Source organism: Muscardinus avellanarius, assembly GCF_963383645.1.
Source record: "Muscardinus avellanarius genome assembly, chromosome: 5".
In the NCBI taxonomy this organism is placed as follows: domain Eukaryota; kingdom Metazoa; phylum Chordata; class Mammalia; order Rodentia; family Gliridae; genus Muscardinus; species Muscardinus avellanarius.
Window position 1 is genome coordinate 86,942,824 of NC_137790.1, and position 18,630 is coordinate 86,961,453.

At 38.0% G+C, this 18,630-nt stretch overlaps 1 protein-coding gene and 1 pseudogene across 2 annotated transcripts; both read left to right on the top strand.

Annotated features, from left to right (window-relative positions):
- The first annotated feature begins 3,826 nt into the window (after positions 1–3,826).
- Positions 3,827–6,482, top strand: LOC308263553 (ubiquitin-conjugating enzyme E2 W-like; annotated as a pseudogene). The gene is made up of 2 exons: positions 3,827–3,841; positions 6,057–6,482. The product of its transcript is annotated as a ubiquitin-conjugating enzyme E2 W-like (transcript).
- A 2,217-nt stretch (positions 6,483–8,699) lies between these two features.
- CRYGS (crystallin gamma S) lies at positions 8,700–14,454 on the top strand (the record flags this gene model as incomplete). The annotated part of the gene is made up of 3 exons (XM_080696384.1): positions 8,700–8,834; positions 13,636–13,878; positions 14,182–14,454. The coding sequence occupies exons 1-3, from the start codon at positions 8,814–8,816 to the stop codon at positions 14,452–14,454; spliced, it is 537 nt and encodes a 178-aa protein (XP_080552510.1). The 5' UTR covers positions 8,700–8,813.
- Between the last annotated feature and the right edge of the window lie 4,176 nt (positions 14,455–18,630).

Here is an 18,630-nt window from a genome sequence, read left to right on the forward strand (position 1 = left end):
ATCATAGATGAAGTAGGAGAGAACATAGACAAATTTACTAGAAGTTTGTTAATCCAAATATATGGGATTTTTAAAAGAAATTAGTTTACTTTGTTACTTTTATTTTTAAAGACTAACAATAGAGAAACAAATATATGAATAAGTAGTTAGGTAGTTCCTAGATAAATACAAAGACAAGCATGCTCATTTAAAAATAAAGAATGTAAGAGCCAGGCATGGTAGCACACGCTTATAATCCCAGTACTTGCAAGGCTAGACAGGAAGATCACAAATTCTCAGCCAGCCTCAGCTATACTCAGTGAGGCCCTTTGCAACTTAGTGAGACCCTGTTTCAAAATAATAAATAGGACTGGGGGTATACCTCAGTGGTAGAAGGCCCCTGGGTTCTATCCCCAGTACCACAAAAAATAAGATAAATAAAATAAAAATAAAGAAATGTAATATAGGTTGAGTACCTCTTGACATGTTAGAACTAAATGTATTTCAGATATTAGATTTTGAAATGTTTGCATAGACTTTGTCAGTTAAACATTCTAATAAAAATATGAGATCCAAATGTTCCAAAGTCTGAAACTTTTTGAGTCTTGACACTTTGCAGGAGAGTTTGACAAAATTAAAAAAACAAATATTCTTTCACTTAGCAATTTTATTTCTTAGAATTAGTATTACAGATATACTTACGTAGGTACAAGATCTGTTTAAATACTTTTTAAAATTGAGAGATAAAATTGCATTTATTTGTCATGTACTATGTGACGTTTGAAATATATACACATAGTAGAAAGGCTGAGTCAAGCTAATTAACATACATATTACCTCACATAGTTCTCATTTTTATGCTGAGAACATTTAAAATCTACCCTTTTAGTGTTTCTCAATACAGTACATTGTTACTAACTATAGTCACCATGTTTCATAATAGAGGTTTTAAATTTATTTCTCCTGTAACCAAAATTTTTTAGCCTATAAAATATATTTTTAAAAGATGCTCATTGAAGCATTATTTAAAATCGCTGTGGAAAGTTAGGTGCAGTGATTCAAGCCTGTGATCCCAGAATCTAGGGCATAAGACAGGAGGATTTCAGGTTCAAAGCCATTCCCAGCAATTTAACAAGACTCTGTTTCAAAATAAAAAGTATAAAATTTGGGGGGCATAGCTCAGAGATAAGTGCCCTTGGGTTCAATCCCCAGTACCAAAAAGAAATAGCTAATAGTACAGATGTTTCTCAGTAGAGGGCTAATGCTTAATGAGTTGATTCATTATACTATGGGATGCATTTAAAAAGAATGAAGTATTTCTGTGTATGTAGATACTGAATGATATGTAACCTCAGGGGGAGGATTAAAATGTCTCTTGTGTTTGAAAAATGGATAGAATTGTCACATGTATGCAATTATATTCCTAAAATTTCTCTGAAATGATAAAAAGAAATTATATATATTTTTAATTTTTTGTTGATGCATTGTAGTCATACATCATAATGGAGTACAAAATGGTAGAGGCATACATGCACACATCACTCATTTAGCCTTTCCCGGTTCCCACCCCATTCCCTCCCCCTCCTTCCTTCTCATGTTTGGCTTAGTGATTGACTTTGATATATTTGTGAATATGTACATCATGTACATTAGGGAATTTACCTCTTCCTCCCTTCAAAACCCCTCAGGTTGCCTTATTTGCCCATTTATGGTTTCTTGTTCCTCATCTAGAATTCTTATGACTTTTTTCTCCCTAGCTTCTCCATATTAGGGAGAGCATCACTTGGCATAATGTTTTCCAGTTCCATCCATTTCCCTGCCATTCACATAATTTTGTTCTTCTTTATGGCTGAGTAAAATTCCATTATGTACATAACCCATAGTTTTGGAATCCATTCATTTGTCAACACACACCTTGGCTGGTTCCATAGTTTGACAATTGTAAATTGTATGGCTATACACATAGATACACATTTCTTGTGCCTTTGAAGTCTTGTTGAGAAAACTTTTACCTATGCCTTTGTAGAGATAAAACATGTCAAAACCTCTGGGACACCTTGAAGGCAGTATTAAGAGGAAAATTCATAGCACTGAGTGCCTACATAAGAACAGAAAATCAACAAATAAATAATCTATTGACACACCTCAAAGCCCTTGAAAAACAGGAACAGTCTAACCCCAAAGCCAGTAGAAGACAGGAAATTATTAAAATCAGAGCAGAAATCAATGAAATAGAGAATTAAGAAAAATACAGAAAACCAACAAAACCAAAAGCTGGTTTACTGAAAAAATTGACAAGATACATAATCCACTAGCCCGCTTAACCAAAAAAAGAGAGAATCAACCCAAAAAGAAATTATAAATGATATTTTTGTCTTTCAGGAATGAGACTCAGTATCTAGGGTAGGAAAAAACTTTGGGGGGGGGGCACTGGATATTGAACCCAGGGGCAGTCTACCTCTGAGTTATACCCTCATCCCTTTTTATTTTTTATTTTGGGACAGGGTCTTGCTAAATTGCTGATTGCTAAGTTGCTGAAGCTGGCCTCTAACCTTTTATCCTCTGTCTCCTGAGTTCTAGGATTACAGGCATGCAACATCATGCCCAGTTTATTTTTGTTGAGACATATTTTACATAACATAAAATTCACCGTGTGTGTGTGTGTGTGTGTGTGTGTGTGTGTGTGCGCGCGCGCGTGCGCATGTGTTACCAGGGATGAAACCCAGTGGCTTTCTACCTCTGGGCTATACTCCCAGACCTATTTTATGTTTATTTGGAAACAGGTCTCACTAAGTTGCTGAGAGCCTAAGTAGCTGAGGTTGGCTACAATAAAATTCACCTTTTTAAAGTAAAGAATTGAGTGGTTTTTAGCATACTCACAAGTTTGTGCAACCATCAGTATGTACAAATCCAGAATATTTTCATAACACCTAAAATAAAACCCATATACATTGATAAGCAATCCCCATTCCTCCAGTCCCTGTATCTCCTTCCAACCCTGACAAACCAGTCATCTAGTTTGTTTATTCTAGACAGTTCATATAAATGGGATTATATAATATATTTGAAGGTTCATCTCTGTTTTACCATGTATCAACTTGTTCTCTTTTATGGCAGGATAATATTATCAGTTGATAGACAATTGGATTATTTCACTTTTTAGTTATTGTGAATAATGCTATTATGTGTAGTTGTGTACAAGTTTTCCTCTAAACATGTTTTCATTTCCCATGGGCATATACCTAGGAGAGAAATTGCAAGGACATATATTTTGTGTGTTTAGTGGGGGGGGGGACAACTGAGGATTGAACCCAAGGCATTCCACCTCTGAGCTATACCCCAGCCCTATTTTATTTTTCAGTTTTGAAACAGAGTCTCACTAAGTTATTGAGGGCCTCGCTAAGTTGCTGAGGCTGGCTACAAATCTGCAATCCTCTTGTCTCATCCTCCCAAGTACTGGGATCCACAGGTGTGTGCCACTATACCTGGTTTATCCTTAACGGTTTTTTTTGTTGTTTTTTTTTTTAGTGGTGGTGGTGGTACTGGGGTTCCTGGAAACCCTTCTACCTCCGGGCTACACTCCCAGACCTATTTTTATATTTTTATTTGGAAACAGGGTCTCTTAAGCCAGCAAGGCTGGCATCGAACCTGCGAGATCCTCCTGTCTCTGCCTCCCAAGCGCGGGGATTACAAGTGTGCACCACCACGCCCAGCCTTATCCTTAACTTTTTAAGGCACTACAGTTTTCTAAATCTGTGAAATATAATCTTTATTTGTGTAATTTTTTTAAGTAATACATACTTTAAATATTTTAATAATTTAAAAAAATGCAATATTTAGTTAATAAATGGTGAGATATTTGGTAAGCATGGAAATCTGACAGATTTATGCGAAAGAAATGGAAACTATAACAGTAAAAATTTTAGTTTAAACTAATCCCCAGTCTGCCATTTTTGTCTCTATATGAATTACATAATAGAAGATAAAATTCATAATAGAGCAATAGGTGATCTAATGTTGATACTTAACAAAAAAGGAATATAATTAACTCTAAACCTTATTCATCACCCTAAACTATCATCTTACCTATATTATTTATGTGACTTTATAAATGCAGGAGTTTTTAAATATTTGCAAGAAGGCAATGGAAAATTAAATTATTAACATGAATTTTTATTTTGTTATCTTCAGGGCCCTGGAAATGCAAGGATGAATGAAGGATGGTGCCCTTTTTTTTTTCGGTACTGTGGATGGAACCCAGGGGCATTGTACCTCCAAGCTACACCTCCAGCCCTATTTTTTAGTCTTTTTAGTTTTGAAACAGGATCTCACTGAGTTGTGAGGGCCTGGTTAAGTAGCTGAGGTTGTCCCCAAACCACGCTCCTCTGGTCTCCGCCTCCTGAATGCTGAGATTACAAGTGTGCGCCACCATGCCCAGCTATTGCCCATCTTAAAACTCTTGCTACTTTGAGAATTTTTTCTTCCTATTTAAGACCTTTTCTTGATTTCCATTTTATACTCATTTATTACTATTTGAGTTCAATGTTGGCTAAACTTCTGACTTTAAGTATTTTATTTATAGAATATCAGAAGACTCATATTTGTGATCCCAAAATATCAATGGAGGCAGTCCCATAATATATACATATATGCACATTCACACACACACACACACACACACACACACACACACAAACGTATACACACCTATACATATATATGCATGTTAATGTTTAAGTGGTTGAATATATATTTGCAAGCACATTTCATATTTTAATTTGTATGGTGAAAGGGTTTCATCCTATAGATTTAACAGTTCTATGTTTATAACTTTTTGTGTATGTGTGTGGTACTGGGGGTTGAACCCAGGGGCGTTCTACCTTTGAGCTACACCCCAGTCCTATTTTTATTTTGAAACAGGGTCTCACTAGGTTGATGAGTCTTACTTGCTGATGCTATTTTTGAACCTACAATCTGATTCTCTTGACTCAGCCTTCTATGTGCTGGAATTACAGGCATGTACTGCCACACCTAGCATAACTATTTTTTAAAAATATACTTTTACTGGTGCATTGTAATCTCAGATAATAATAAAGTTCAGAGTAATAGGGACATAACATACATACACATAGCACTTAGTGAGCTTTTGTAACTATTTAAAAGGCAACTGCTACTCTTAAAAATAATTAAAATAAATGTATGATTTATTGATGTGTAAATATAGCACAGATAGTTTTATACAAAGATATTTTAGTCTTTAAAGTGTAAGTTAATTAACTTATATAAGAATCTTATTTTCCATTTTCTGCTTCAAATTTCCGTAAATATTGTAAAAAGTAATTTTCTTTTTGTTAAAAAGATAAAACTTTACTTTAAAAAATGAAAAGATTTTCATAAGCCATTCTATAACATAATATTGAAGAATAGCCTACATTTGATTGGGAAAACCATTTTCTTTAAGGTAAAGGAGAACAATTTCAAATTGGTTAAGTGAATCTCTTCATTAATAAACATTACTTCCTAAGTTCATCAACCATGTAATTAGTAATTGTATCAGAAAGGTTTCTTTGTAAAATGAAAGTGAACCCTCTCAATGTTGTTAATTCTAATCAAACTTTACTTAGTTTTTATTTTAAGATGAAATTCAAGCAAGTAGAGCACTACCAAATAAAGAAACATTGGAGTAATCAAATGTGTTTTGGGATCTTTTTTAATGAAATTAATCATATTAATCAGATATTTTCTTTAAAGTTTATAAAATTCAGGAAATTAAGCATATAACAATATTTGCATTTCAGTCATCTTCATATTAACCACATTCATCATTTTCTAAATTGACCACAATATATTTTGGTGTTATCCCATTTATAAAAATACTTGTTGGATAGCATTGTTAGTAGAAAGATGAGGAAGTTGGACTTTGAGAAAAATATACTAGACCAGGAAAATTAAAATGTAGATGAGATAATGTATTATCTCTTAGAGTTTACATAAAGTAATAATCATATTTCTAAAGTCAGAGATGTGTTAAGAGCTTAATAAAAAAATGGGCTGGTTCCATCATGGCATCAGTGTAGAAGAAACTACAGAAAGAACTGCTGGCTTTGCAAGATGACCCATCTACTGGGATGACTTTAAATGAAGAGTGTTCAAAAATAAATTACACAATGGATTGTAGACATGGAAGGTGCACCAAATACCTTATATGAAAAGGAAAAATTTCAACTTCTATTTTAATTTAGTAGTCGATACCCTTTTGACTCTCCTCAGGTCATGTTTACTGGTGAAAATATTCCTGTTCATCCTCATAGCAATGGTCATATCTGCTCATCCATTCTAACAAGACTGGTCCCCAATGCTTTTAGTCCAGTTAGTTTGTCTTAGCATTATTAGCATGCTTTCCAGCTGCAAAGAGACAACCACCAGATAATTCTTTTTATGTGCAAACATATAACAAGAATCCAAAGAAGACAAAATGGTTGTATCATGATGATACTTGTTGATGCCACTGTTATCATCCTCCTAGCAGAAGATAGTCCTACTGAGAAAATAAGCACTTTGATCATTCAGTCTTTAAACTTTAACCTTTGACTGGAAGTGACCTATCAGCAATGAAGATTACTTTTTTTTTTACTCCATTTTTACTTGGGTGCATTCTAGAAACATGTTGATTGCTGGATCAGTCCATGCAACTGACATGCTTTTAGTAGTCATTCAGTATTAATGCAGATGTCAGGAAATGACAAATATAATACCATTTTTAATTTTTATTTTTTAAGCTCTTGGAAAAATTTTAGGTTCTCATGTATCGTGCAATAACAAAGATTTCCTTGGTGGTTTGGGGACGTTCATTGCTGGCAATGGACGTTGTAACAGGAAAAGTTTTTATTAACTCCTGCCACTCAACGATTAATGCACAGGTAGGGCCTATGGGATGAACTTAGCGCTTATAATGGGATTAGATAAAGTGAAGGACCCAGCATTACTTTGAAAGTCGCCACAAGTGTTTGTATTTGGATTCTATGCACTGTGATCCTGAGGTTAACAGCATGAATTAACATGCATCCTTAAAGGACTATAATGAAAGGTCATTGCATACTTACTGTTTATATCTACTGTCAAATTGTTTTAACATGGAAGGTTTTCAAGTAACATTGGCAGAGAGGTACAATATGTTATCCCTCTGGTGAAAATAAATTCATTTGTTGTATACAGTTCCTCAATCTCTGAAGTAAAGGTATGAGTAATATAGGGTATGAATGGTTTAATCAAGGCTTTATTTTGGAAGTAAGAACAATGATGGTGATAATTAAATTGCTGCAGTCCTTTATTTGGATTGCTGTTTGTACATTGAAGATTTTTCCAAGTAGATTATAACGTTACTTTCTGCTACCACCTAAACACTACATTTATTTATGTTTGGAAAGTCCATAAACATTTTTGTTTGCAGTCTTGTTTATTTTGTTAAGTTTTAAGTCAAGTTCAAATGTTACAGTACTTTAGTTGAAAAACTTTTGTCAAGTTTTTTTTCCTTGTAAATTTTCTTTACTTGTAAATTTCATCTGGTTCTTCAATCCTGTACCCTAAAATAAGAAATATATTTTTTGACAGAGGCCTAGTGGAGGTTGTTTGTTTTTTGTTTTTGTTTTTTGTGGTACTGGAGATGGAACCCAGGGGCATTCTACCTCTGAGCTACACTCCAAGCCCTATTTTTTTTATTATTATTTTTATTTTGAAACAGGGTTTCACTGGGTTGCAAAGGACCTCACTAAGTAGCTGAGGCTGGCCGCGAACTGTGATCCTCCTGTCTCAGCCTCCCAAATGCTGGGATTATAAGTGTGTGCCACCACCACTCAGTGCTTAATTTTTTTTTTAAGAGCCAAAAAAATGTTCTGAGCAGAACCCAAAATGATACTGTGGGGGAAAAAAAAACACCACTTAACAGGTGGCATGTTCTGGAATTCCACAGTAGCTTTCTGTCTCTCCACATACTGTGTCATCCTGTTTGTGGGCTAAAATTATTTCTAATTTGTGTTTTGAAAATATTTTCAAATTTAAAGAACAGTTGCAAGAATAGGCCCATGAACACCCACATAACCCTTTATGTATTCACCAATTGTTAACATTTTGCCACATTCACTTTAATACTGTTTTATTTTACCTGAACAACTTGAGAATAGGTTATAGACCTCTTTGAATTTACTCCTGAATATGTTAGCATGCATTTTCTAAAAGCAAAGACAAGTTAAACATTGGTTCACTAGTAATATTTTAATATATAGTCCATATTAGTGTTTTTTTTTCTAATTGCCCCAGGAATGTTATTTGTAATGACTTTTTTTCTGAATACAAGACTGCATTGCTTTTAGTTGTCATGTAAGGCTTGTTGCCTTTAGAACTTATCATTTTTGTCCAGAAACAGAGGGTGGTGTCTTGATTCTTTTGCAAGTTTTATTGAAAGGAAAAAAGACAAGAATTTCAAAGAGGCAACTTGCTTGCTATGAACAAAAAATTGTCCAGGGAAGAGAGACTTTTGTTTATAATATTTAAAACTTTGGCTGCATTTTGGTGTCTTAACTCAGCAAAGTCTATAATGCAGCAGGGCTTGGTAAGCATTAAACAGGGTACTGAAGCTTTCCTTTATTTTATAATCCCAGTTGTTTTTCTAGAAACCATCAATAGACTCTAAATGACTGACTCAATTTTTGGATCCTATTCTCATGACTAAGCAAATGTTTGATTTGAAACCAGAGCAGTATAAATGTCTCTCTGCCTCTAACTCTCTGTAGCTTTCCTGGATTTCTTTCAGCACTGGGAAAACCTATGTACTAAAAATGTCTAAAACTGGAACCAAGGTAAGTCAATGATCATATTGGTTTTTAGCCTGCCCACTTCTCACCTAATGATACATTGAAAGAAACATGGAGAAACACTTTTGTTTCTTTGCCTGGAGGTGAGTATAATAGTGGTTAGAAAACTGGGATTGGGAGAGGAAATAAAGAAATGCTTATTATATTTTCTACTCTAACAGAACTACTAAACACTTTATTAAGGATTTATCTTTGGCGCTATGGTGAATACTGTATGGGTAGATAATATGTAAATATCATGATTTCTGCTTTCCAACAATTTGGTTCAATGATTCTCCGTAGAAATAAAACATGCCAGTGAAAATTATGTGTAGTAGAAAACTTTTAGCAGTCAATTAAATGTTTGTTATTAAACCTCAACCATTAATGTTCCAAAAGGCCAAGGTAGATGGGCCAATTAGATGAAGAAAATCCTATGTACTTTCATTGTTCAAGCAATTATTCTTACTCTTTCCCCAAATAAAATACCCACTTATGTTAGGAAAATTGCCTCAAAAACATTTGACTCACGAGCCAGGTGTGGAGGCACACACTTGTAATCCCAGTACTTGGGTGGCTGAGAAAAGGAGGATCAGGGTTTGTGGCCAGCCTCAGCTACTTTAATGAGGCCATCCACAACTTAGATCCTGTTTCAAAATGAAGAATAAAAACTCAGGGGTGTAGCTCGGAGGTAGAATGCCCGTGGGTTCAATCCCCAGCACCACACACACAAAAATTTTGTTTTACTTACAATTGCTGACCTGGAAATTGATCTATTAGGCAGGGCTTTGGGAATGAAAGAACATCTCTATTCTTTAACTCGTCTACTAACAGGCTAGTCTAAGACAAAGCCATTTTCCAGTATCTGATTTTTCTTCCCAACATTTTGCTTTGAACAAGTTTATTGACTCTTGATAGGAAAAATGTCCAATGAATACTTGTGTATTCTTCAGTTGTTAACATTTTGTCATATTTGATATCTCTCTAGTTTTATTAAACCATTTAAAACTAAGCAGATTTTATTATACTTTTAGGCATTTATCTCCTAAAATGAAAGGCATTTCCCTTTATAAACATGATCCTGTCCCCAAAATTTGTCAAAAATATAATACCTAATATTCAGATCATATTCAAATCTCCCCAGCTCCCCCTAGACAATGTGCAATGTAGGATTCAAAGATTATGTATTGTATTTGGTTGTCGTGTTTCTTTAGCTACTTCTTCCCTTTTGGCTTAGAAAGGTCCCTCTATCTTTCTTTGTTATTATTGAAATATTGATTTTTTTTCAAAGTCCTGGCCAGATGTCTCATAGAAAGTCCTGCATTAATCTAGATTTGTGTGATTATTTCCTCATGTTTAGAGTTAGACTAAACATCTTGGGTAGGCAAGCTACTTAGTATTGTACACGTCACAGTGCTTCATGGGGGGGCAGTGCCTGTTAACTTGTTCCATAATTAGTTTTTATTTTTATTTGGAAAATATAATCATGATCATGATAATCATGCTTCTCATCTGGAAGATTGGGAGAAAAAAAATAAGACAGTGTCTTTAATGCTTCTTGAAAATATGCCAAGCAAATCCCACTAACAGAATTTGAAATCCTGAGCGGGATTTCCATGGAGCTTGAGGCTGTTATATAATCATCATACGCCGATGAAAACAGCTCTAACTCGCAAGGATTTCCAGAATAGTAATAGTGTGATTTCTTTTTTACTTCGCATAGCTGGGATCACTTATTTAAATAACTTGCTTCTAGGCCAAAGGAGACAGTAAATTATTTCTTATTATTTCTCAGTGGCTTCCCCACTTCCCACTGTCTTGAGTTTGGCAAAAGGAACAGATTTTGTTAAGCATGTTTTTTATTATCTCTGGGATACTCAGCATTTTTCCTTTTCGATTAGATTGCTAGGCTGTTTTTTTAAAAAAAAAAATAATAAGAATGAAAGGAATTTTTTCTGAAAGGAAAATCTGCACATTTATTGGTCTTTTCTATAAACTCCTCCCTTCCCTCCCCCAAGGATCAAAACCTTGGCTTACAATAGAATAAATCGATTTCATGTTTCTTTTACAAATAGAAATTGAGATTAGCCAGGTGTGACATTCGCTTTCCCTAAAATTTAGAAAGATTCCCCATGAAAGGATAATGTGGTCCAACAGCTTGGGAATGATTTCATGACAACATGATGAGTACTTTGTGTTAGCCTTGGGTCCACTGGCTGGTGGTATAAACAGCATGATGACCTTATAGAACATATATACATATATTTCTAAGCTAGTGGTATCAGTTAAGTGTGCAGAGAGCAGTTAAGTCTGAGAAACAAACTGAAGATAATATAATTTCCCATCACATATTCCTGGCAAAGCCTGTCTTTTGATGAACAGCTGGTCAAAAGCCAAAGGTAAATTGAGCATATAAGTTAAGGAGTTTACAGCCCATCCATTCTTAGAAACATTACCTGGTTTTTCTAAAGATACCTCCACAGATCATAGGAAGACACGCTCAGGTTTAGTTCTGTTCAGAATCTTAAGAGAATAAATGCTGCCATGCTGAACAGAGATAGCTGTTCAGTAAAGGAAAATAAAATGGACCACAGATTACTAAGCATTTTGCACTGTGTCCTACTGTTTTATACTAACTTGTAACTAGCTAGTGACCTTAGGCAAGTCACTTCTCCATCTATAACAACTGCAACAAAAATCTTGACAAGAGTCAAATATTACACTCAGTGCTTTCTAAACTTTATCTCATTGGACCCTCAGAGCATCCCTCTGCAGTAATGTTACTTTAACTCTGAAGACCTTTAGAGAAAGGTTTAATGCCTATCCCAGGTCACATAGCCACTAAGTAGTGGTGCTGCCTCACCCATCTCTACTATGCTAAGATGGGAGCAGAGGCAGGAAAATGGAGATGATTTTTCTACTAGTAAGGTGGGAAGAGGAAAGGGGAGCTTTTACGGAGCAGGAAATAGAAGCATTGAGAGAAATGGGAAAGGTAGGGGAAAGGAAAGAAAGGTAGAAGTAATCGTTAGCATGTTACCATGTAGAGTCTTCCAGGGTGGAGAGAATGAGGTGTTATGTCCTTTGCCAGTCATTTCTTCCTCTACTCTGCCTTTGTCTCTACTAGTAACCAAATCCTTTTTTTTTTTTAATCGTTTTCCCATTGCAGTTGCCTTTCATTTAGTCCTCATCGTCTCTCACCTGGATCCTAGCAACTATCTGTTCCCAGGCACAAACCACTGGTGTTCAGCTCCCACATAAACTCCAAGGCTCTTATGTTATTTCCTGGCTTCCCCTGCCCCCACCCCCAATACTATATCACATACTCAATATGCACTAGACTTTCTGAACTACTCATTGTCCCTATAATAGGACATGACTTTTTCCTCCTGTATTCTTTTGAACAGGGTCATCCCTTTTGCTTTGCCTGTAGAAAACATCTACTTATCTTTCAATCCTCTCTCAAATACTCTCAAGACTACCTGGCTCTGTTCTTTTTTCATCTAAAATGACCCACATGGTTTCCTCCTCTTAAGTCAATAAAGCAAATCAGCCTCAAGGTGGCAGCATAATATCAGGAGCAGCCCCTTAAAGCCCGGCCCCTGTGGTTTCAGTCAGATGATAACCTAGTGTTCATCTTAGATTTAAAATTATTGAGCAAGGAAAAATAACTGCAGTTCATTTGTGATTTTCACAATGCTTCTCTGAAAGAACTTCATGTATTCCTAGGAGTTTCTCACTCTGATTTCAGCCACAGCCATTCTGTGTTGATTCATAGCCAGGGCTTCCAGTCCCTGGTCACATCATTGAACAACTGGGGAGCTGAAGCCCCTGAGGGGACTGGACTAGGGAAGTAGGGTCAGTAGTAGGGAAGGAGCTCTAGAGCCCAGGCTTGTTGTTTCTGGTTCCCAAGTGTTGCATATTTTTCAGTCACAAGAGGCTTTCCTCAGGTATAGTGGTGGCAACTTGGTGTTTGAAGCAAGAGCACTCTTGCCTAGCCGTCTTGTTACTTTACAGCTTCCCTGTTGGCAAAAAAAATAATGCAGAATATAGCATGGTATATTTTCATGTGTGTGTACACTCTATATCCATTAAAAATAAGCTCTCTAAAGCCACTCTGTTTTGTTTTCTCAGTACAGCTTCAATATCACCTAGCGTGAAATTCTGTATGGGGAACTTACTCATCGAATGGGATGTGTGTGTGTGTGTGTGTGTGTGTGTGTGTGTGTGTGTGTGTGTACCCAGGAGTGATCTATCACTGAGCTACTCCCAGCCCTTTTTATTTATCTTGAAACAGGTCTCACTAAGTTGCTAAGGGTGATTATCCCCTGCGTCAGCCTTGCTAATATTAGGATTACAGGTGTGTACTACGGTACCAGCTTTCGTCAAATGTTTCTTGGGGGCTTGTGGAGTGCTGAGCACAGGGACCTCAAAGCTTACTAAGGCTAGATCTTTGCCCTTGGAAGAGGTGGGAGGGATACACATATAAATGGATAGTTTGCAATATAATGTGTGCTTGTAGAGACGGTGAGAGCATGAAGGATAAATGGCTGGAGCCTGAAACTGCTGGCTGACATTACCACACTCTCTGTTTTGCTTCATTTTAAGCCTTTAGAAAGTACTTGTTCCTATTGTTAGCAACTAAAGTTCTCTACCAGAAATTAAATGTGAAGTGAGGTAGAAGAATACATTTTTTCCTTAAAATTGAGAAGAAAGGCATTTTTAAAACAGCCAGTATGTTTTCAACTTTTATTTTGCTTGTGGGTAAAGCCACTCACCTCCTCAGTTCTCTTTATTCCCTGTACTTCAGATTACATTTTATGAAGATAAGAACTTCCAAGGCCGCCGCTATGACTGCGATTGTGACTGTGCCGATTTCCACTCCTACCTGAGTCGCTGCAACTCGATCCGGGTGGAAGGAGGCACCTGGGCTGTGTACGAAAGGCCCAACTTTGCCGGGCACATGTACATCTTACCTCAGGGTGAGTACCCTGAGTACCAGCGCTGGATGGGCCTCAACGACCGCCTGGGCTCCTGCAGAGCTGTTCATCTGGTGAGTCTGGGGTGACTGCATGCCCCCCCCCCCCAGTCTTCCTGTCTCTTTAATAGGTGTTTGGTTTTCGTTAGCTGCTGAAGCCTGAATAAAATCTTAGGTCAGCTCATCATGAGACTGGATATATTATTTCTATGGTGCTTTCTCCACCTCTTGAGTAGAGAAATTCATATTAAAAGATAGCCCTTTCAGTCATTCCTGCAAGGGAGTGGGAGTTCTGATGATCTTGCTTTCCAGGTGATAGATTCTGAATCCTGGGACTTCCATAATTGTCAGTGTTCATTTCTTTCTGTGCTTTTTCAGTCCAGTGGAGGCCAGTATAAGATTCAGATCTTTGAGAAAGGGGATTTTAACGGTCAGATGTATGAAACCTCTGAAGATTGTGCTTCCATCATGGAGCAATTTCATATGCGAGAGATCCACTCCTGTAAGGTGCTGGAGGGTGTCTGGATTTTCTATGAGCTACCCAACTACCGTGGCCGACAGTACCTCCTGGACAAGAAGGAGTACCGGAAGCCCATCGATTGGGGTGCAACTTCCCCTGCTGTCCAGTCATTCCGCCGCATCATGGAGTAACTTCATGGATGGGGTCATAGGTTTCCTCCTGAGGCCTAAATGCTGGCTACCCTTGTGATCCAAATAGGCAACATAAATAAAACAATTGGCATGCATCCCACTGCTGACTGCAACACCTCTACTTAAATGCTTTTAGGAGCCAGCAACGCAGTGCCCGCCACAGTGGGCAGTTAGGCAAAACAACTCTTCTGTCAAATACCACTATAGATCTTATGTCAGACAATGTGAGAGTGCATTAAAGGTTAGAAATCATACTGCTGTCTAGTGGTTCTTTTTGCTTTTGTTTTGCATTAATTCAACCAGCACAATAACAACTGCCACTTATTGATTACATAACACTACCCCCCCCCATTTTTTTTCTTCACAAATCACCTGAAAAGAGAGTGGTTTCTCTGCATTTTACAAATAAGGAAACTGAGGCTTAGAGTAGAGAAAAATTTTTAAATGCCCAAGTTTACCAGCTGGTGAATGGAAGAGCTAGGATTTGGCCCAGGATATTACTGCTTCCAAAGTCATTGTTCTTTCCTCTTTATTTCCAACTCATTTGTTTAACACACGATAGCTGGAGGTCTGTGTGCGTGCTGAAAGGACAAGACCCTCAAAATTTTAGCAGGTGGAAATAATAGGGTCTCCCTACTGGACCCTTTGAGGAGACAAACTACCTATTGAGAACAACCAGTGAAAACAGGACCATTACTTGAAAACAGTGGAGCCATAGTCACCCGAAGCCCCTTATTTAAGATTTAGCAACTCTTGCACTATCATTTCTCAGCCCTAAGTTCAGGTTTTCTGTAGAAAGAAAGTCCATAGTTAGAATTTTTCCTATATATAATAGTTGGAATGGAGTTTATCAAGTTTTGCTTTTTTAGTTTTATCTAAGTTTTTGCTTAGTTTTTGCCTCTGAAGTTGTACCTATTCATCTTAATGAAAAGAAAGATGAAGAAAACACAGCATCACTAGGAAAATCTAGTGAGTTTCCAGGGTACGTGAGGAATTACCAGAGGTACCTGTCTTTAAGAGAGACGACAAAGCCCATATCTTCCAGGATTTTTTCTCCAAAAGGACAAATGAGAACTGTTAGTCTCCCTTCGTCTGCACTGTATATATTGAGGCCTCTCCTCCAGTATTTTTATTCAGTCTGTTATCTTCTCCTGCTTTTTGTTGTTTTGTCTGTTTCAAGGGAGGGACTTTGGGGAAAGTGGGTGAAAGGGAGAGAAACACAGTGAACAGGATGAGAAGCGTTGGCTGAGCTGCCAAGAGCTCTGGGCTGTGAGCGACTGGGCATCAGCTGCAAGGCCTAGGCCTTGTCGCCTACCATGAAGCTAATGTTCCTTATCTCCAAACTCCACACGCTCTCCCATCAAACACATATGAGTTTTCAGGAGACCAGAAAGGACAGTGAAAGACTAGCTGATGACCTGAGGCTGCTGACACATTCTTAAAAACAAAATTTCTGCAAATGACCCCAGAGATCCTGCCACTCGTTTTCCACTGCGGAAACTGAGGCTGTGGTAACCGCGAGTGGGTGTCTCTTCTCTCATATCAGCTGATATCATATCATGTCATGCTCCTGAGGAGTCAGTTGCAGTCTGTTCAAAACAACCAGAAAAGCAATTCTGGCAGCAGGACTGGAAAACAAGTGTCAGGATAACTAACCATAGCCTCAGAGAAGGAGAAGGTGGCTCTCGACAGATAAAAACAGAACTGTCATTTGGGGGTGTTGCATGCCACTTGGTGTGTGCCCTGATTCAGAGATTGCCATTCCTCTCCACAGCGGCAGGTGCTCCTGGGAACTTTAACTTCAAAGGCGGTGTGCTAATGATGGGTATTAGAGGTCACCTTACGCACTTCTCTATCGGTCCCGGCTCTTTGGTAGAATAGTCTGCTATTAGAACAAGAACCTGACCTCCCACCTGTCACCACACCCAGAGTGACACCGAGGTTACTCTTCTGAGTTAGCTCCATCTACCTTTTGTTGTTTTCTCATTTGGAAATGGGGGAATCTCAGGGAAATAGGGTCAGGGCATACTTGAACTATTTGAGCCTTGTTTCCCTCCCAAGCATTCCTCTGTGACAAATCTCTAAATATTTCCCAAATATGGGGCCTACTTCCTCAGAATGCAGTATCAAGGACTTCATTTAAAGCCTCCAAGATATGGCTGCTAGATTAAATACAGGGTGGTATTCCTAAATCCCAATTCTTGGGATATAAATACGGTATAAGTTTATCCCAAGTTTTGCATGGGCCATGTACTAAGAAATTATCATTTGCCAAAAATTCAAATGTAACTGTATTCTCTATATGTATTTGCTAAATCTAGAAACCCTGATACAAAAGCAAGGCAGGTTACACAGAAGTGGCATGGACCAGAAGCACAGGGAGAGGGGATGAGGGACATGAGAGCACACGCCCCACAGAAGGGCATTTAAACAGACTTTAAAGCAACACGCAAGCCAGCAACATGCGTCTGCACCTCAGGCCGCCAGTGTCGAACTTTGGCTTGTAGGAGAGCTCTGAATATTACAAGATATTCCTTACATTGAGCCAGCATTTGCCCCTGTAACTTCCACCTGCAGACCTCACTCTGCTTTCCATCCAGTTTTCTGTTAACAAGACAGCTCTTTAGATAGGTAAAGGTCTCTCCTGTTCTCCTCCATGCCGTCACTTCTGTGTGGAATGGTTCCTGTTCTCTCCTGCTGCCATAGTTCCCATACCCCTCCATCCTTACACCCTCCTCAGTGCCTTACTTCTGACCAGTTGAATTTCTCTCTTCCCCGCTGCCTTAGCTGGAGTCTGGCCAGTATCAACTGCATCCAGAGGAGAGCGTTCAGGTCTTTCATCTTCCTTTTTCAGATTTATACTATTCACTGTTCTTTTTTCCTTTTCTCTCTCACTCTTATTTGTTTACTCATTTATTTTTGATATGTGGATCAAATCCAGAGGCATTCTACCTCTGTGTTATATTCTCAGAACTTTTTTTAAACTTTTTTTTAATTTTGAAAAAGTGTATTGCTAAATTGCTACGGCTGTCCTTGAACCAGTGATCCTCCTGTCTTCAGCCTCCCAAGTACCAGGATTACAGGTGGGCACCACCACACCTGGCTAAATGTGTACTAGACTTGACTAAACCCAGCTCTCCTTGTGCCCTCTACCAGCCCTGATAGGGAATGGACCACCTTTTCCTAAGAACTAGCAATCCAGTTCAAAAGCTAGAGAACACCCTTCCTCCCTAGAGTTAGAAATGGAGGCAAATCCTGCCGCTTCCACATGTCACCTTAAGGTAGGATTAAAAAAAAATGATAGGCAGAAATGAGACATGATGGAAGGAAGAGGAAAATAAAACTTTTTTTTTTTTTTGGTACTAGAGTTTGAACCCAGGGACATTCTACCTTTGACTATACCCTCAGCTCTTTTTTTTTTCTTCTTCTTCTTTGGTGGTACTGGGGTTCCTGGAAGCCCTTCTACCTCCGGGCTATACTCCCAGACCTATTTTTACATTTTTATTTGGAAACAGGGTCTCCTAAGCCAGCGTTCGCGGCTGGCTTCGAACCTGCATGATCCTCCTGTTTCTGCCTCCCAAGCGCGGGGATTACAAGCGTGCACCATCACGCCCACCCCCTCAGCTCTTTTTATTTATTTCTTATTTTGAAACAGGATTTTGCTAAGTGGTTGAAGGTCTCATTAAATTGCTGAGGCTGCCCTCAAACCTGTGATCCTCCTATCTCAGCCTCCCAAGTACTAGGTTACAGGCATGTGCCTTTACCAAAACCAGGGATAGATACTTTAATGTGGAAGCCTAGGTTAAAAATCCCCAAACCAGCCCAGTCACCTTCTTTCCAAATCAGGCTTGTCAAGCCCAGATTTCTGGAGGAATTTACAGATCTCTACTCACTCACTTCTGTTAATTATCCTGAGCACCATTAGCTATCCTGACTATGCACTGATCAAGCACCAGAAGTCACACAGTACTGAAAATTCATGTAATTGTGAAGTATCTTGTGAACTGATAATTATCCCACCTAGGAGTAGTTAATCAGGAGAGATAACTGCTAATCAGACCACAGGGCCCACAAAAAAAATACAGAAAAATGACCAGACCATGGAAACACAGAACACGTTCACTTAGGATAATTTATTTGGGTACTGCTAGCCATCTCATCTGTGAGTAGTTTAAG